The following is a 19122-nucleotide window of genomic DNA, read 5'->3' as shown; positions in this document are numbered from 1 at the left end:
TTCCAGCATTTCTATGACAAAGGTCCATATTACATTTTAATACAAAGAAATATAAATTAGTACCATTCTTTGACCTAAACGCCTTTATCGTATTAATCTTTGTTTCTGTTGTCATCTACTCACGCCCCGACCTCACAGAAACGGGCAGATATAACTGCACACGCGATTAAAGACCTCTCCATCGGCTCGCTGCGCAAAGAGTTTGTGCAAGCGGAACAAAAACCTGCAGCGATTAAAATTTTTTAGCTGACAACCAGAAAAAAAAAAGAAAAAAGGAGGAGGTAGACAAGTGAGTGGATAGTTTTTAATAAAAAAAAAAGAACCCATAGGGTTTCATACAAAAACATCTGCACGTATCAAGAGCGTATTACAAACATATTTTCTCACAAATGAGTCATTAACAGTGATTTCCCTGCGCCCTGAAAGAACAGAAGTTGTGAATTCACAGAAGTGGAACTCTTAAATGAAATGTTGTCTGGGACAACTGCAGATCAGATACAAGGATCCTCAGATAAAGTGCGTTCCATCGAGAGCGTGTGGTATGGACGGCACTCGCAGTAATTAGCACCAGTCACCAAGCTGTGATTTGGAAGTTGCATATCTCCACATCAAAAACATTGTTCAGTTGAACAGAGTCTTCTGGGCAGTAGGAGAGTCAAAAGCGCTCAAAAAGTGCAACAATATAGGAATAAAGGACTTTTTTCAAACACTGGTAACGCTACTGACATTTAAGGAAGAAATTTACATGCTGTGATTCTGAAAAGCAACAGTGTTCCCAACAATTTCGTAACAGCGATGCAAACTGAGTGGACTGGTAAAAGGATGTTTCCTTTTGAGTAGTCCTGTAAAAATACAGGCTTGGAGTGCAATGAGAAAAAGCCACGGTGCCACAGCAGGCCAGTGCTCGGCCCAGTAACAAAGTCATAGTGGCTGTAAATGGAGAGTCTCTGGAAAGGGCAGCTTATTCAGAAATGCAGCATATCACTGTGCCATCGGGCCTCAACATCTCTGGTCTGAGGAGCACGAGCAGGAAGACTCATAAGCGATGAAGCAGGTTGAAGGCAGCTGACGTAACAAACGACCAACATTTCGGTCCACCTCCACACTCGTGCCTTTACTTCTCCATCCAACCTCCTCTGGAGTTTAGACCTTCTGCCTGTTTTCAAGTTTGGTCCTTAACAGGTGGACCACAGTTCCACGGTTCCCACTGGTGGACTTCAGCAGACCGGCAGCATGCGAGCATTGCCGTTGAACTCCTCCTCCGCCTGAAAAAACACGTAATTCCTTTTAGTTATCTCAAGGAGCGCAACTTCTTACTAACAGGACACTTTTAAGTTACCAGAGATGCTTACCTCACTGTAGGCTGGCGGCGCTGGGTACTCGAAGGCTGGTGCGTTCATAAAGATGGGACTGTCATCGCCGTCAAAGTCATCAAGGAGAGGTGTGAGAGGCTGGTCTAGGCGGCAGTCCCGGGTCACGTCGCAGTAGCTCGGAGGTTCAGAAGGCATCCTGAGAGACACCCAGCTCTGGGAGGCAGTGCTGGCCGAACTGCCCTGGCTGCTCACACTGTTGCTGCGGCTGCCCAGACCGGCAGTCCCAATGACCAAAGGCAACTCCAGGATCAGCTTGTCACTACCAGGAATGTGTACGTAAATCTATGATGTAGAAAAACACAGTTATTAACACCAATGTTTACGAGATAAACACCAAAACTTTCAGAAACTGAAGGCTCACCATCAGAGCGTACTCCACGCGGATGATGTTGCAGCCCAGCATGGATGGTTTGATCTTCGGTACCCTGATAGTTTTTCCCTGCCAGGCGTCGCACATCCCAGAGATGATGTGGTTACCACGCACCGAGGACAGCTTCTGGCGTAGGATCTTGGTGCGGCCGTTTGCCTGGTAGGTGTGTTTGGCTATGATGGCAGCCTTGGGCACAACAATGCGGGAGCAGGTATTCTCAAACTTCGCATTGATGCAGATCTCTTCGCCTTCACAGAATCCACGCCGGTCAATTTTTGCATTCAGTGACACCTGACCGTCAGGGATGAACATGCAGGTGACTTTCTTCTCCTTCATGCCACCTGCTGGAGACTGAAGAGCAGCAGAAAGACTGTTCGGTTATGCAGTCCCAAGCTTCAATGACAAAAACACTGACTATGTTCTGGCATTAGTGAACTCACCAGCAGGTCTGGGGTGTTGACATCCAGTGGCTCCTCCACCTCGAAACATTTCTTGCACTCTAGCACGGGCTGCTGCGGCCTCTCCATCAGGGCTTTGACACAGTACTGGACGTAGCCGAACTTCCCCTTGTATGACGACACCAGTTGCCTGTAAGAACCGTTATTGCTCCATCACTTGTAAGTCAGTGGAGAGGTGCACACTGCATCTCTTTAGATAACGGAAAAGCATGCGTCACATAGCGCATCCTCACCCTTGCTGAGGGAGCTCGAATCCAAACGTGTACTCGTACTTGTTGCCAGGTCTCAACACCACGGAGCCGTCAGAGTCTGGAAAAGAAAGTAAACAGTTTACAGCAATATTCATGCACAGCAGGTTTCACGGCTGCCCTGACAATTCTTACAACACCCACAAACATGTTTTAAGTCGGTAAATGTCGAACACACATTCCAGGATATCCAGCATAAAGGTCATTCCCGTACCTGTGGGCTGGTCTTGCAGCCGCAGGACCGTTTCATGTCTGAGGTACTCGGCCTCCTGTCGGCACCGCTGCTTGCCTTTAGCGTACTCCACCTTGGCGCAGCCCAGACCCAGAAGCTTCAGCGCGGACACCCGCATCATTTCGCTGACTTCCACTTCGACACGGCCGGACACCGTGTCTCCGCCGCAGTAAAAACTCTTACTGGGATCGGAAAAGATTATCTGAAAGATTTTAACTTTCTTCGTCATCGCCACCATGATTGACAACCTCGAAAATGGACAAAATGAGCTGAATCGTGAAACTTCACAAATAAATCCCTTGGAAATCCCTACCGATAATCCAAACACGTCGAGCGACCGATTCACTTTGCTGTAAACAAAGGGAGGAGGCAGTTTTTATGAGCGGGGCACGAGGAGGCAGAATGAACAGCATGGCTCAGTGCGTGCACACTGCTCTGATTGGTGGAGAAAACTTTGTTTGTGTCAGCCCTGCCCAATCAGCGCAACGAAACAACGCGTGGACACCGCGTGGCTGGGAGAATGTACAGCGTGCTCAGCAGATGCGCGCACAGGAAACTGGAAGTACACAGAGAGAACATTGCATTTATAGTCTATAGTAAATCTTGGCCTGACAATGAGTCAATTCAGTATCACATGTAGGGGAAACTTGAAAGCTCACAGTATCACAAACGACACCGTTTTAGCTCCTACCTCAAAGCACACTGTCGATCTTACGTGCTGTTTAATATTTACTGTTATATTCACATAGATCATCGCGATGTTGTTTATTATGTTGCTCTTTTCTTTCTTCTGCTCGTTTTCTCTTTTTTCTTTTTCAACAGGTGATTGATATTTGTATTTTTTGTCTGCTTATTTTGTTGGTTTTTGTTTTTTGCCCTTTATCTCCGTCCCTCTTCCCCGCTGTTTTTCTTTCTCCTCTTTCTTTTCCCCAGTAAAGTCTGTCCCGTATTTAACAAGTAAAAATAAAATAATAAAAGGTGAATCAAATGGACCATTACGGCAAGGCTGGGATGGTCCATTTGGTAAAGTAAATCCGTTGGGTATCTTTCTTTGCCTTTAGGCAATAATTCTGATGGCAAAAGAGCCAAACGGGACAGGCAAAAAAAAGAAAGCTCACAGTATCACCAAATACTTTGATAAAGTAGAATAAATGAAACAGATTATAATCACGCGCAAAAACAAAAATACATAAGGCACATGAAATTATAAACCTATTGAAATATTTAATTTTTGAACATCTTCAGTTTCACTGTAGCCTTTTTTGTCCAGTAGCTGTTTTAAAGAATGAATCGAACGCTCAAGGTTTCGAGGTCAACACTAAACAGAGGGCTAAAACTGGATGGATATCCTTTATATGAGCTTCAGGGAAATAAGGGAGTGTTTTGTACAATATAAGCATTTAAAAAGGGAAGTATAATACTGAGTCTTGGTCTAAAACAGGGATGTCAAGCTCATTTTATACTCTTACCTTACATGGATGAGTCAAACTAATTTCAGTCAGTGGCAAGAGTGCAACTACACGTGCAATCAATAAGATCTTTTAACATAAGACAAAGAGCAGCAGGTTCAACATTTCTCATTTATCCTGTAGCAAAAGAAAGAAAGCGAATGACTCTGAGCTTAACCTGTAATTAGTCATGTGCAAAAATAACAAATCGAAAATGTAGTTACCTTTGTGTACTGTTAGTGGACACATGGGAGGTTTTCATGAGAAAGAAAGTAAAACTAAAACCTGTGAAGACAAGTATAGACTAAAGAAAATGTATGGCCTCAGGAAAACCCCAACCTAGCCAAGCAGGCTGGGTTGGGGTTTTCCTGGACTCCAGGCCTCATGTTTGACAGCACTAGTCTAGAAGATGTTAAAATAGCCTGTCCCAACAGCTTCATGACAGCCCATGGAGAAATCTAGCCATTTCTAGGTTAAACCTAGTATTGCAGAACTCCCAGCAGCTTTCTTAGGAACGTCGATATGGTGTCTGGTTCCTGCACGAAGCCGTTCTGAGCTCTGTGAACTTCAACCTACTTTTTGTAGGTTGTACTTGTTCAAGCTAATGGAGTACTGCTGCCTCCCAGTGGAGAAAGTAAGCTACTACAGTATACCAGCGCCCTCTGCATCAAGATCAAACACCCAGTATCAGTGAGTGCTAGTCTCAAGTTTAATAGGACAGCGCAGGAATTAAATCTATGACAAGGCAAGATTTTAAAAATAAAACCTTGATCTTTTCTTTAAAAATAGTCAGTGATAAAATAAAACCCCCCACGTTCCTCAGTAGGTTCTGGAACCATCAGACCTGAACACGTGTAAACATCAACCCTCAGACATCCATGTCCCAAAACCATCATGAAGTACGGAGCTTTAAAATGTATTACCACCAAGTATTCATTGATCTTGTTTCTGCAAGCCAAAGACTTAAACAAGGTCCAAACACAAGTGCCAAGTCGAGGTTTGCTGTAACAAGACATCCTTTATTAAATCCTCATTTGCAAAGGTTACAACACGTTTCCTCCAAAGCCAGCGTCAGCCTGGAGAACCGTCTCCTCTCAGGAATCACTGATCCGCTGCTGAAAGGAAAGAACAGATGTCAGACACAGAATGACTGCAGCACCGTCACTAAGTGAAGTCAGTGACATCAATTGTGTTGGATATGTCAGCTGCTTAGCTCGACTCTACAGTTTGTCACTACACTCAACTACTGCCCCAATGGGCTGGGCGTCGTTATAGCAACGACATCATGATTGTTTACCCTCACCCCAAACCAGTCACAGGAGACGACTGCCACCCCCCTGAGCCTGGTTCTGCTGGAGCTTCTTTCTTTACATTAAAAGCACCTTTACTGTGAACTGGCCTTATAGAAATACATTTTTATTGAATCAAAGTGACTGAGCGACACCTTCCTGAAAGTGAAGCCTCAGCATGTCACTAATCCTGGAATTTTGCTTTTTCATATACCCCTCAGGAAATGTTCCCAACAGGTTCTTCTAAGCTGGTTACTTGAGAAGCCCACTGGGATGGCTTGTTTTTTGGTCATGTCCACAGCTAAACAGGAACACAGAATCCTGACAGCCTTGGTTCATGACCACTTTGACACACAGACGCACAAACACTACTTACAGCGATCAGCTGCAATCCTTTCCATGCAGGCAGGACAGCCTTCAGATTCTGAAACACATGGGTTTACAATACAATTTTATTTATATAGCACACTTAAAAACCCGAAGGCACACCAAAGTGCTTCACAGTAATATGGAGAGTTTAAATTATTGGAGCGTGTCCTGTCATGTGGACATTTACATGCTCCAATGAAGACCGTCTTTAGACCCAGGCCTGCTTGCTGCAGGCTTCAGTTAACTGTCAAGTCTAAAGTTAATTGTTCACCTGCACATTTCATTTTCACTGCTGTCACTTTGCATGCGAGCAGCTGGCTTTTCCTCATACTGGAGCTTGTTGAACAGGAAGTTTTAATGTTGATTACAGTAACAAGTGCTGCTGTTTTTGATGCTCGGAAAGAATTCCTTCATGCCACCTGAGCTCATCGTCGCGGTAACTGCTCTGCCTCTTTGCTCCAGATCTCTCCCTCTCTCTTTTTTTTTTATAAATTTACAAATGTTGCTGAAAACCTCATGTTGTGAGTTTTATAGAGTTCAGGGATTTTCAGAGATCATTCATCTAAAAAAATATTAAAGTTAAAAAAAGAAACTCTGTTAAAGCAGGCTCGTGGTATGCACAGAACCTCACGGTACTCACACTATACCGATTACTCCTATCCATGTTTATCTGTGTGGTCCACCCTAACCAGTGATATGAAAACAGTCCACTGATAAGACTTGTAAACAATGACAGAATAGAAAATCTATGGAGCAGTTGGTAATATTTGACAGACACTTGTTCTGCATCAGTATCTCACAACGTTCATGGCAGTGAACATGTGGGTAAAGCGAAACAGATTTACTTTGTGAGGCATTTCCAACGACACGGCCCTACAGAGAAAGGTCTGTCGGGATAGACCTCAGCATACTACGGAGCATAAATGATATGACTACATCAAGCATCAGTCAATTTCTTACTTGAACTTGATTTATTTCAGCGTCTTCAGTTGGACAGTCTGCTGCTTCCTCCTAACCATAGAGGGTTTGTCACTTGCACCTCGTGGGAAACATGTTGACACTTACAGGGGAATGAGGTGTGGCAGCAACATTTTGGCACAACCTGCTGATAGAAAATTATTTTAATTACACAAGATAAACAGCGTTAGAAACAAGACAATCTGCATATGCACTTGTTCTTACTCTGTGCAAAAACACATTTCCACAGACATTAGTAAGGAAGGACCAAGGCTCCAGCCCCTTTTGTCCTTTGGGCCAATCCTCACCTTCATTACTGCAGTTGAAACCTTGGATCAGGACATGATCAGTTGTGGCAGCAGAAACCTGGAAAAAGGTTAACAGTGAGCTCAGCAGTTGATGCAGGGTTACTGGGACAAACACCATGGCTGATTACAAAAGCAATTCATTTTCAGATCAGCAACAAAAATTAAGTTGCAGGAAAAAAACAAAAACAGCTTTGACGAGTACGGATCCACGAGTAATGCAGTGTGTATCAACATGTTTACCAGGACTCCAAACACAAGCAGTCGGGAGACCAACGATGCCATTTGTTGAGTTCATCTTGCACTGACTTTTGAACAAACCAGCTAACGAAGCAGCTGGCTGCAGATACCACACAGTGCTGCCATTGTGGCTCCAATTCACTTCTCCTTGAGATTAACATTCATTCTAATGGATCTTGTTTTTCCTTTTGCACATCTTGATTCACTGATTGCAATCATGTGTCAGTCTGGTTTTCACTGTGGTGGACATTTACATCGTGGGAGTGATATGGATGCAGAAACGCGACGTACCGTTCACTGCTGCCTCAGTGCAGAAAGTCAGGTCAGGAGGAAAACCTGCCAGAAGGAGGTAGGATGGAGGTCAGCGGGACTTCAACAACACTCAGTTTGTGGTTACAGTGCAGCAGGTGTTCAGAGAGGCAGCTGTCACTCACACTTCAGAGCAGTTGAACATATTAAGCCAATCATCATTACTTGGTCTACAGCACATTAGTCCTCAAGCACGACTTACCGAGTTGGACTGAAGCGTCGTCTGCGACACCTGCAGGGAAACGGTACAGTTTCTCGTTTTAACAAGTTTTCAAACTGAAATTTCAGGTCAGTTTACAGAACACGCGAGGTCACCAACAGATGTTAGTCCTCATTAGTAACACTGCTGCGGAAAGTCTGCAGCAGTGGGTTGCAAGAGAATATATTGCTCTTTGCACTGCATAAGCTTTATGGCCCACTTGACAGAACCAGAGCTCATACTGTGCTAATCAACAGTCATGCGTGAAAGTAGTGTGTCATATTCATTTTGGTGCTTCACCACTGCTAAAGCAAGTTTTTGTTTTTTTTAAAAATACAGGAAGAAATGGATATTTAGCTGAGGCACCACAGCCAAGCAGATTATGGTTGGACTCTAAAGCCCATTTCTGTTGTTGAAGTGAAAACATCCACTGTTTATCTTCTGCTTTGTTGCTTGGATTAACAAATCTTTAATAGTGCTTTAGCTGAGGCTGACAGGCAAGTTGACCTATGAGCGTTGCAACCAGACAAAAATTAGCCATTACAGTTTTGTTGAAACAAACATTAAATACAACTGACCACATGCACCATCGCAGCAGCAAGAACTGTAGAGCCACTGCTCCCCATCACATCCTGCAAAACGAGAAGTTTGTGTTAAATGGGAGGAGATGCAAACTTGTATGTCGAGTGTGTCAGGGCTCATTGTCACCACTAAGCAACCAATGATGCAGAGGTGAAAGCAAAACCTGATGTTCTATAGCCACTGTAGCCCAGGGATTAGTCCACAGTGCAGGAAAACCCCAGCGGGTGATTGCACTGTGGCATTGTGGGCAGATACCATATAAAAATATGCATACGATTCAGTTCATAACACCCAAGCTGCATTCTTTCAAACGGCAAGAGGTGCACTGCTCTTAATGCTCTGGTTTCTTAATTAACAGCACCGTCTCCATGGTAATACAAGCTTAGATATATCAATAAGGCAGGTTTGCCTTGTTAACACTTGCTATGATAATAATGCATCGATGTACAATAGTTTTTGCCTACAGGTTACCAGAAACAGTCTTGTCTCTACATTTATACGTTGCACTTCTGGAAACTTCTAAAGGACGGCTTTCACACTCATTTTACGTCGTGGGCCACATGCAGCCCACGTTGGTCTTCACAGGACTTTTAGAGGACTTAATACAGACATTCAATTATTTCCAAGACCCTGACTGCGCGTCGTTGGAAGCGGATGACGTTTGAGCCTGCCGAATTTTGATTGGTTGACAAGTGAGCCGGAACAGAGCAGGGAGCGATAGCAGAGCTCAGAGTACGAAAGAACCACGAAAAAACCCAGAGCGCAAAATATAAAGCAGGAAAAGCACAGACAGCGGCTGCAGCGACGCTTTTCATCATTTTTAACTCTTTGTTTCACCTCAGCTTTTCTATTACAGCTTCGCTCTGTCGCGGCTGGCTCACAGACACGCTGTAACACACCCGGCACACTGCCTCCCTCCGACAACAGCGCGCACTGCAGGTTGACGGACAGGCCTCGGAGTGGAGCGGGCAGCAGAAGTGCCCTCTCTGCTCGGCCAGATATTCCTCGGGCACCCCACACTAACATACACGCCGGCCACGGCGCCTTCCACGTGCGTAGGTCGGGTCGTACTCCCCGCAGAAAGCTAACCAGGCTCTCCGGGAGTACCGAAGTTAACACCCTGTGTTAACACCGGGTTCGAGCAAATCAGAGTAAGGACTGTCCTGACTTTGTGATTCTGTGCGGTGAAACGTGATTCTAACCAGAGGAAAACCAGTCGACGGTTTATTTTTTGTCGTTTTTAAAAATAAATTGGCGCATTGTTGGAAGCTTGTATACTAAAAAACGCGTACAGTTTTAGCGCCAAGCTAGATGTTAGCTATGTCCACAGAGGTTTAAGAGCATCGCATTTAAGTTTTAAATAATAAAACGTATGCAACCACATATCTATATACACACAGAGGACATAACTAACCAACCCGCTCAGTTCGGCTTACCTCTCGTCCTCGCATGACGGACCGCAGAGAAAGGAACTCGAGACCCGGCGCAAAGCCCTTTATAGCAAGTGTTACGTCACTCGAAACCGGTTTTCGACACCTACTCACGCGACGCTGCAGATCCGATGCTAAGCAAATACAGTTCCAGCGTCGCTGATAGCAAGAGCCCATACTATTAATGTACAAAGCAGCTGTGTTTATCGCGAGTGTTCTTGTTTGTATAAATTGGTGTCACAATAGCAAATAGCCTTCCTGCAAAGTTTCTAGTGTTTGTGTCTCCACGGGATGCTCCTTTGTGTCTGCCATCACTCACTGCGTTCTACATGCGTGACGCGTCTGCTCAGCCTCATTCATTTGAGGGCTTGGCAACAAAATATGCAAGACACGTGACAAGTGCTTTTAGCACAGAGACGTCCACTTTCGGATGAAGCAGCAACAGTACTAAATGCAAATTTAAATACTGATCGCATTATGCAACCATCTGATACCAATGTGGTATCAGCATTATCAATCTTTGGATTGATCCGGTGTTCTGGTAATCCATCCTACCCGTTGTTTCTGCGCATGCGCACAACACGAAATTCAGTAGCAAATTGTCCTACTTTTATGAATATTAGCTAGAAAAATACTCTGACCGGTAAAATTAAGTGCCAAACCATGCTACCTTTGTGAATGTTACCTACAAGCATACTTAAACTGCTAACATTTTGTGTTGACACACGAACGATTTCTAAACAAAACAGGAACTACATTAAAATTCATCGCAGAAAATTAACCAAACACAGCTGAACAATGAAGAAATAAGATTCTAAAATCCAATCAAGTCACAACAAACTATTCAGATCAAAGACTGCACCCAAGTACAAGCTGAGAGAAATGCTGAGCCTCCAAACTCCAGAAACTCACTGTAGTTTTCTTTTTACAAAAAAAACCTCAAAGAGGGCAAAGTGAAAGACTTGGGAATAATTCAGTTTCATTAAAAAACAAAAAAACAAACAAGGTTTTTCCAAAAGTTGTTTATTTTTTGTGGCACTAAGTCCTCTGACTTCATTAGATACCCCACAGACTCATGAGAACTATTCTGTTGGTGCAACAAAGCCATCTTCGGCCCAAAATGAACATGGCATCCTCAAAGTTACTTTGTGAAAACAGCAGAAGTGAAAGCATCAACCCCCCCTCCTACAAAAACACCATTCAAAGACAGCCAGCTCTTGGATGTGAATGCACATTTAAAACTCAGACATTTGACACAATTAAGGAAATAGTTTCCACTTTAATTCAAATTTCACCTAGAACATTTCACTGTCATCAAACGGCAAACAAAGTGATGCTTAAAACTTCTGAATTCCCACGATTCGAGCAGGCAAATGTTTAAAAGAAAAGCACATTTAAAAACTGCTTTCAACAAATGTAAAATTTTGACAGTTTGTCCCTTTGGAGAAAAAAAAATAAATAAAAAAAATGACAACGGAAAAAACCCGTCTTGGACACAGAAGTCTAGAAACAGCAGGGTTTGTTAATGCATAAGAAGTCCCTCCAGGATTAAAAGGGCTCTGAACGAGCGGGTCGATGCACAACCGAGCAGTGACCCACACAATATTGTTTAGACCGCTACTGGGTGCCACCTAAAGTGTCATCACTTTCAGCTAAATTAACAATCATTTCTCAGCACATCAACACTACACTGTTCGTCCAACTTCAGCGCCTCTGTGTGCTCAGTCCACAGTCCTTTACTCCATAGAGTCAGGGTCTGCCTGGGCCATGTAGGCATCCAGTTCTGCGTCCAAATGTCCCTTAGTCTTTGACATGTAGGCATCCAGCTGGTTGTCCAGCTGCTCGCGAGTAACAGCCGGTCTACCGACACCTCGGCCACGTCCACGTCGCCCAGCAAAACCGCCACGTCCACGCAGCCCCCCGCGACCTGTCAAGCAACACAGAGCAGAAATCTTCAGGAGTTTGTTAAACTGAAGAGCAAATGTTTTGTTGGCTCTGAATTTAAAGTCCCCCTCACAAAGTCTTCAATAATCTTATCTTAGAGCCCTCAAAGAACCGCATCACCCCAACAGAGCACCTCGCTCCCAATCTGCTGCTTCACTTGTAGCTCATCAGATAATTGAAGTTTAAATGGGAGGCCGAGCCTTCAGCTTCTGTGGAAGAGCTCCCAGTCTGGATCCAGGAGACAGACACCCTCTGTCCTTTTTAAGATTAGGCTCAAACCTTTCCTTTTTAATAAAGCATATAGTTAAGGCTGGATCAGGTGACCCTGAATCCTTCCTTAGTTACTCTACAATAGGCCTAGGCTGCCAGGAGCTTCCCATGATGCACTTTATGCACCTTTATCCAGCTACAGCATTCACCCCACTCTACATTTAGTCATTAGTTATCACTTTTTGTTGTCCTGTGTCAGCGTCTCTACCGTAACATGAAGCACTTTGAGGCGAGCGCTGCTGTGACTTGCACTGTATGAATAAAACAGTTTTGAATAGATATTAAAAATGACAGTTCACTGGTGCTACACAAATAAGCTGAATTAAATAACAATAAGCCCCTGACCTCTGGGCATTCCTCGAGCTGCTCCTCGGGACAGAGCTCCTCCTCTTCCAACACCTGCACCACGCTGGCGGCCTCCTCTACGCATCGCCATACGACCGGCAGAACCACGGCCTCGCATGGGCCCACCTGTAGAAACTCGCTTCCCTGTGTAATGCAAAGCCAACACTCAGTAGGAGCACGAAGCAAGACTTAAAAACGAAGCGACAGTCAAATACAGTCTCCTGCAAATCACTTCCAGTATGTTCACAGCTTAAAGGATGCCATTAGAATCCAGGCAGACAGCGATGTTTGTTGATACATACCTCTCAGGGACAGAGCTCCCCTCATTACGCCTCCTCTGCCTCGTCCCCGAAGACCTCCTCTGTTCATCCCGCGCATTCCTCCTCTGCCTCCTGGAGGTCCTCCACGCATCAGAGCCCCAACAGGCCGACCCAGCCGGGCTTGGATGTTGCTCTTCCCCAGTCGCTGCTTTAGGCTCTGACACATGTTAATTACAAATGCTACATTACAAAAGCAATTATGACAAAATTAAAATCAGTAAGCTGAATCCTCAGGAAATGTCATCTTGCACATGGCAGTAACAGGAGCCTCGTAATGACCTGCGGCTCAGACTCACAGCAAGTCTTTACTGAACGAGGCCAGCGTGACCTACAGGTGCTGGGCAGGCTGGATTTCACGTGCTGCCACAGAGCTGCGATGAAGGATGCAATCATGCTGCTCTGTGTGCATGCACACGTTTCACCCAGGACTCTCACACTCTGCACAAACGCTGCAGTCGACTCCAATCACAAACGTTAACAAATAAGAAATCAAATCTAAAATGCTGTCGGTACCTTAGCTGGATTCTTCCTTTGATTTTAATTTTGAAAGAGCCAGGAACTTGTTATTATAGACTACATCATTTTAAAAGGTCTTATACTTGTACAGGAGTTGTTCCAAAATCAAAGGGCTTTGAACATTTCTGTCAAAAAGGACATTTTAACTTGGACTCTGCAGTCAGTTTAAGGTTGCCATGAAAACTGAAACAAGCCCAGGGGATGATCGTCTTCCGACCCATTTTTCAATCCCCGTTATTTGGAAAGAACATTTGGAAATCAGAGCAGCGTGTGGAGAATTAAGTCACCCGAAACTCAAAAGAAATGCCTAATTGTCAAACACTGATCAGAGCTGTGAGCAGCAGAAGCTTTTCACATTTCAAACTGGGCTGTGGCAGTCCAAGGTTTGGGGAATGGCTGCAATAATAAATCGTTTTGGCACGATCGCTTTTACGTCATTGTTAATATAAAAATGGAAAAATCCAGGTGTTTTCCTATAAAACCTGATACCATCCCTCAGCATCACTGCTGACACTGTGGTTTGATGTCTGCAGGCTCCAGGTAATCTTTTTTTTTTAATTTCACATCACACTTTGTCCACAGACTGACCAGGTCAGAGACCAGCTGGAGGACTGGATGGATCCAAAATATTCAAGATCACAGATTCTGACTGGACCATAGATGCAGTTCAGCTTCGGTTGTGCTCTTTATTTACCCACTGCTGTGGTGAACAGCAGCATCAGAGAACCACGGGTGACTGATTTCCTTCTCTACTCACACACTCAGGCCACGTCCACATGGACACAGGTGTTTTTGTAAACTGAGATTTTCCGTTTAAATAAAAAAATCCCGTCCACATTTATATGCAAAAAACAAATTGAATAGCTTTCAAAAACGACCCAAAGCAACAGGTGGCGATATAATCAGGGCTGCACATAAGTGGTCCGCAGGTGTGCATGCGCTGTCAAAATGAAAGACGCGCACCAGATAAGAAATTACAGCGCGCGTTTGCGTCCATATAAAAAGCTGTTTTTGTCCGCTAGAGTGAGAATTTCACGGCACATTCTGCACCACATCTCTGTGCGTTCATCATTTGTTTGAAGCCAGCTCACCTCCTGCAACCACTTACGAGAATACGTGTTTCTTCGGACTCCTTCTGATATTTCTTTGGAGGTGGAGGAACATCACAGTAATTGCTTAAAGGAGCTTCTTCGACATCTTTAAGAGTTCTAAACAAATGTCTGTCCTCCTCCAGAAAATCTTATGTACGCAAACGCGCGTTGCAACTTCTTATCTGGTGCGCATCTTTTATTTTGACAGCGAATGCGCACCTGCAGACCACTTATGTGCAGCCCTGTCTATAATCCTAACTGTGTAGAAATGTTAGCCAATCAGAAGTCGAGCAGCCTGGGAGGGAAAGCGTAAACAAAGATGTCTTTCTAAACTGTATTTGTATATGAAAGCATGTAAAAGCTACAGATTAACAGCAACAATATTTTGTTCATCGCATGGAAAATAACGTGTGATGCAAGAAAAGGTGCACACCCTTGGTGTTGAGTCCACACATAAACAGTTTTTAAAAATCTGTTTTCAGTGATGCAAAAAGCCGTGCACGTGTGGATGAAAGGCCCAACGCACAGAAGAAGCTGTGTACGTGTGGACGTAGCCTTAATTCGGGTTAAACATATTGAGATGGAACCAACAGTGCCACGGACACCAATTTCACCTGAGCGTCGCGCTCACCTGCTTGTGATTCAGAGCGGCTTGCACCGAAGGCCGGTTCTCCATCTGCTGGGCCAGCCGACGATTGCGGGCGCTAGCCAAATGCTGCTGTTGCATGGTGGCTCGAATGCTTACCGCAGTGGGTTGCTTGTTCTTCAGCATGTTAGTGAAGCTTTAGAGGTGGGAGGGAAAAAGAAGGAGGAAGTAAAAGAAGGGGACAGGGGATATACAGAGGAGGAGGAAGCAGGGTTCCACATCATGTCATTTCTCATATGGACGATCGTGGCAGCTCTTTAGTCATGTTAGACTTTGTTCCACTTGTTGGCACTTATTTTCTCTCTCAATCATATGATATTCCAGAGTTACTTACACTTGACTTTAGCCTGTGTTGCAAAATTAACACAAGGAGAAAAAACAGTTGAAAGAAGACTTCAGGACAGAAGGAGAGAGAAAGTTTCAGAAGAAGAGCCACAATTGCCACTTACGAGCCTCCAGCTGACACTGCGGGGATGTCATCATGTCGCAGCAGCAGAGGCCAGGGCATGAGGTGTGCTTTGGCACCCAGCCACTTACAGGATGGACCGTGACTTTATTTAAACCACCAAGTGGTCAGGAACTAGGGAACTGGGGGGAAGGGGTAGTCCCTTGTCACGTCCAAGCTAGGACTGAGTACTCTGAGCAGGGAAAGGAGAAAGAAGAAGAAGAAAGATGATAGAACACGAGGAGATAAAAAGCTTCACTTTTACTGGTCTGAGAGAGAAAAAGATGAGAGGCAGAAAAGACGAGATGCCCCATCTCACTGACTTAGCTTTAGCTCTCCTGTCCCATTTAATGGTGTATACATGACGTATACAGTGCTGTTTAAACAGGGAGCCAGCGTGCCGAGGCATTTACAGGATGGTGGTCTGGTTCTGCGTATGTGTTACCAACCACGACCGCTACAGTCACCCCTCGTCTACATGTGCGTGCTGCTCACACAAAACATTTGGCCTGGGCAAGCCCCTCCTGCCCCACACTTCATTTACATGTAACACAAACAAGGACAGGGCCAGCAGAGTTGAATGAGCAGCGCACACACGGGGAACAGCCAGAGCTGCATCCATATCAGGTTTGGTCCCAACAGTAGGTTCCGCAGAGTATCAGAACCTGCACAAGCCAAGGCTGGCAGCAGGTGACTAATTTCTGACAGGGTGCGTAGCCTCTCACCGCTCATTTAGGGACACTTTGGTGGTGCTTTTCAGGACAACTTTTTGGGAGGCAGCCGCACTCATTTTGAAAGACTTTGATTGTAGAGTCCTGGAAACAGAAAAGAGAATGTGTTTCACCTCCCTCTCTTTTACACATAATGTACGCACTACTACTAGAAGTTAAATTACCACTTTTAAGTCACTGTTGCAAGGAATTTGCTGTAATTAACATCAGCTGTTACACACGTGTTTAACAGAGATTATTTTGAGGACTACACACAGTGTCACACAAATCCTCCCTGTAGGAGGAACCCACGACCCCCTCCCACCCAAGCTACACTTCAGACCACCGCCAGTTTGGTTGACTTAGCAAAGTTTTCAACTTCTTTAAGCTCTTTTCTGTGTCACCAGCAACAAAAGGGATCGATTCTTTAAGAGAACGTTTTAATTTTAACCCAATTGTCGATCACGTCCGGTGGAAAAATGTAATGTTTAGCGAGCGTCCATCCGGTTACAACAAACTGCAGAGACAAGAACACGGAGTAACGATTCCGCCTCGTCTTCGCTAGCATGTCGTTTATCGACGAACAACAACTTCGTCTCATACTTACAGCGGATTCTGCGTTGGTAGAGAAATGCCTCAAAGCTAGCTAAGGTTAGCTTTAGCAGCACGGCGGCTTCGTATAGGTGTCCGTGTATCCTGTTTAAATACAACTGACCATATACTAGCTCCCCACGCACGCGCGGCTTGAAACAGCGCTTTGACCCTATATCAAACTCTCCCAGGAATATTGTAATAACGCGGAAATCGAGACTCCTTCGCGATCCGAAAGCCTAAAATGGTGCTCCTGGCTACTGATGGGAAGAAAATGGAGAGGTTCTTGTGACGCTGACGTCACAAGGGCACGACTTCCTGTCCGCTCGCGCTGGTTCAGTAAAATGGCAGCTACAGCTTTAGTCGAAGGTTCTTCTGGTAACGATGCTGTTGCCGAGGGTTTGCTCGACCTCCTGAGACCAGCGATACAGCAGCTCGACCTGCATGTGAACTCGGTCAGGTAACTCGCGTCCTCGTTAGATTAGACCGCGCCAGCTTGTTGACAGTCAGCTGACTTTCCCCGTCAAACTGATTGTTTTGTTGTTCAGTTGTGTCTGGACTCACGTGACTCACGTTTCTTTACAGAAAAAGCCAAGTGGAATTAAGAGAACATATAGACGGTCTGGCCACAGGTAAGGTCCTGCTTCAAATATAGCATCAGCTATAAAAGATTCATAAGTAACGTGCTGTGTGCGGTTTTTCAGAGTTATGCAGGATAAACGAACATCAGAAGGTGGCTCTGGACCTGGACCCATATGTAAAGAAGTTGCTGAATGCGAGGCGTAGAGTTGTGCTAGTAAACAACATCCTGCAGAACGCTCAGGTCAGTGACCAGTCTGTAGCTGATCTTCTTCTGTATCACGTTCTGCCCGTCAGCATGCCTACGATCAGCCTTCGTCACATCAGACATTAGGCAGGAAATTAGCATAATGTAATATTGGGCCGCTGTAAGGGAGGTACAGTGAGTGGGCATCACGTGTGTGACCTGAGTGGAACATGTGACGTAGAGTAACTATGGATTTGATTCTCCTAACACTGCCGGACTTCATCCACATGTTCACGCACAGCTGTAACTGCAGGCTGTCTGCGTCATTTCCATCATCTTTGGGTGAATCCAGAGCTCCCTGTGAACGTCTGTGTGCCCTTCAGTTTGTTCTGAAATCATCATGTATCTATCAGGTTATCTTTGCAAAATATTTACATTTGTTTAATACTATGAAACATTCAAGTGTGACAAATATGCAACAAATGGAGCAAATAATTGTTTTACTCCATTATAATTGTCTGGGCAGACTCTGCAGTGCACACACGCTCAGGGCAGATTAGTTTGACTTTTAAGAAAAATGAGTATAGTAAGAACGAGTTGCCTGGTCCTGATGTTTACTGGTGTACACGTCTGCAAACAAGTAGAATCTCAGCCTTATAAAGTAGCAAGTGAACACAGTGGAGCGTTTAGCAGCTCTAGACTCAGATATTTATCTTTAGGAGATTCGAGCTGAGTTAAAAGGAAGTTGAATGTTGGGTTTATAGCTGGACACACAACTCCACAAAGAGTTAAAGCTGCTTTAAAACGTTTGCACAGCAAGAAATGAAGAAGTTCTTCACTTTATGTTTTTTGTGATTTGGCACAAACTTCCACTATAGTAAATAATAATTACTGCTACTAATAATATTGCTACGATCACCAACACTACAAATACTGTATGACGAGACTTGTAATTCCGATTTCCATGGCGACCACAGATATACTAACTATTCAAGTTACCTGAAAATGGTGTGAAAACAATATAGAAACATTACACAACCTGAGCTTTCTTTGTCCAGGAACGTCTGAGGCGGCTCAACCACAACGTGGCCAAAGAGACGGCGCGGAGGAAGACAATACTGGAGACATCGGGCGTCTTCGCTTCCCGCTCACCTAGTAAACCATGAACCTCACCTTGAACCTCCTGCTCCACACAGTAAATACTGTGAGCTATTTTGATCAGCAGGAAAGGATGATTGTGATTATAGGAAGCTAAAAACCAGGAGGGGCCGGTCTTCCTTTGACATTTGCTTGTCTTTTTGTTTAATACCTTGCTGATGTTCTGCTTTTGTCACAGTGAAAAAGCTGCTGTCTTCTTACCATTTGGCAACTTCAGAGTACGGGCTTGCACAGTGGAGATATTTATGTAATAATTCTAATGCACTCAATAAATAGATACACTATGTGGACAAAACTATAGGAGCCACAGCTCTTCATCTTTTGATGTTTTTATTGCCACAGGTGTGTGAAATCAATCACTGGCTTTGCAACCTGCCCTCACAAACATTTGTGAAAGAATGGGTCATTCACTGTATGGCAGTGTGGAAGTGTACAAGATGCCACTGTCGGTGAATCTTTACTCCACGATGATACACAATCAACTGGAAGTGGTATTCACTGGTGTGAAAAG

General features: G+C 44.5%; 3 protein-coding genes and 2 non-coding genes across 5 annotated transcripts; 1 reads left to right on the top strand and 4 right to left on the bottom strand.

Moving 5' to 3' along the window:
* Positions 1-290: 290 nt before the first annotated feature.
* On the bottom strand, positions 291-3071 carry txnipa (thioredoxin interacting protein a). Its single transcript, XM_005937794.3, has 6 exons — positions 2664-3071; positions 2435-2510; positions 2184-2331; positions 1735-2094; positions 1353-1655; positions 291-1265 (listed from the first exon to the last, which is right to left on the bottom strand). The coding sequence occupies exons 1-6, from the start codon at positions 2917-2919 to the stop codon at positions 1218-1220; spliced, it is 1191 nt and encodes a 396-aa protein (XP_005937856.1). The 5' UTR covers positions 2920-3071; the 3' UTR covers positions 291-1217.
* A 2056-nt stretch (positions 3072-5127) lies between these two features.
* chtopa (chromatin target of PRMT1a) lies at positions 5128-16842 on the bottom strand. Its single transcript, XM_005937796.3, has 13 exons — positions 16704-16842; positions 16112-16201; positions 14927-15077; positions 12671-12845; positions 12369-12512; positions 9816-11736; positions 8376-8429; positions 7801-7830; positions 7581-7625; positions 7053-7110; positions 6748-6892; positions 5795-5842; positions 5128-5244 (listed from the first exon to the last, which is right to left on the bottom strand). Exons 2-6 carry the CDS (start codon positions 16174-16176, stop codon positions 11546-11548), a joined length of 726 nt encoding a protein of 241 aa, XP_005937858.1. The 5' UTR covers positions 16177-16201; positions 16704-16842; the 3' UTR covers positions 5128-5244; positions 5795-5842; positions 6748-6892; positions 7053-7110; positions 7581-7625; positions 7801-7830; positions 8376-8429; positions 9816-11545.
* On the bottom strand, positions 6564-6694 carry LOC121815520. Its single transcript, XR_006055160.1, has one exon. It is a non-coding gene; the product is annotated as a small nucleolar RNA SNORA18 (small nucleolar RNA).
* On the bottom strand, positions 7273-7410 carry LOC121815519. Its single transcript, XR_006055159.1, has one exon. It is a non-coding gene; the product is annotated as a small nucleolar RNA SNORA8 (small nucleolar RNA).
* A 108-nt stretch (positions 16843-16950) lies between the features above and the next one.
* On the top strand, positions 16951-18920 carry snapin (SNAP associated protein). The gene is made up of 4 exons (XM_005937795.3): positions 16951-17147; positions 17273-17319; positions 17392-17510; positions 18512-18920. Exons 1-4 carry the CDS (start codon positions 16951-16953, stop codon positions 18617-18619), a joined length of 471 nt encoding a protein of 156 aa, XP_005937857.1. The 3' UTR covers positions 18620-18920.
* The last annotated feature ends 202 nt before the right edge of the window (positions 18921-19122 follow it).

This window comes from Haplochromis burtoni, unplaced genomic scaffold (genome assembly GCF_018398535.1).
Source record: "Haplochromis burtoni strain Fernald_Lab_line unplaced genomic scaffold, NCSU_Asbu1 Contig_235, whole genome shotgun sequence".
In the NCBI taxonomy this organism is placed as follows: domain Eukaryota; kingdom Metazoa; phylum Chordata; class Actinopteri; order Cichliformes; family Cichlidae; genus Haplochromis; species Haplochromis burtoni.
This window is presented reverse-complemented; position numbering and strand designations above follow the sequence as displayed.

What these genes read in the sequence shown, in the direction of transcription:
- snapin (XM_005937795.3), top strand. Translation starts at nt 16,951, where the DNA reads ATGGGAAGAAAATGGAGAGGTTCTTGTGACGCTGACGTCACAAGGGCA. An exon ending in CTGCATGTGAACTCGGTCAG is followed by an intron (nt 17,148 to 17,272) that starts GTAACTCGCGTC and finishes GTTTCTTTACAG; the next exon opens with AAAAAGCCAAGTGGAATTAA. An exon ending in ACATCCTGCAGAACGCTCAG is followed by an intron (nt 17,511 to 18,511) that starts GTCAGTGACCAG and finishes TTCTTTGTCCAG; the next exon opens with GAACGTCTGAGGCGGCTCAA.
- chtopa (XM_005937796.3), bottom strand. Translation starts at nt 16,176, where the DNA reads ATGAGTGCGGCTGCCTCCCAAAAAGTTGTCCTGAAAAGCACCACCAAA. An exon ending in GGGAGCTCTGTCCCTGAGAG is followed by an intron (nt 12,513 to 12,670) that starts GTATGTATCAAC and finishes TGCATTACACAG; the next exon opens with GGAAGCGAGTTTCTACAGGT. An exon ending in AGCTCGAGGAATGCCCAGAG is followed by an intron (nt 11,737 to 12,368) that starts GTCAGGGGCTTA and finishes GTTGCTTGACAG; the next exon opens with GTCGCGGGGGGCTGCGTGGA.
- txnipa (XM_005937794.3), bottom strand. Translation starts at nt 2,919, where the DNA reads ATGGTGGCGATGACGAAGAAAGTTAAAATCTTTCAGATAATCTTTTCC. An exon ending in GCTGCAAGACCAGCCCACAG is followed by an intron (nt 2,511 to 2,663) that starts GTACGGGAATGA and finishes TTTCTTTTCCAG; the next exon opens with ACTCTGACGGCTCCGTGGTG. An exon ending in TCAACACCCCAGACCTGCTG is followed by an intron (nt 2,095 to 2,183) that starts GTGAGTTCACTA and finishes GCTGCTCTTCAG; the next exon opens with TCTCCAGCAGGTGGCATGAA.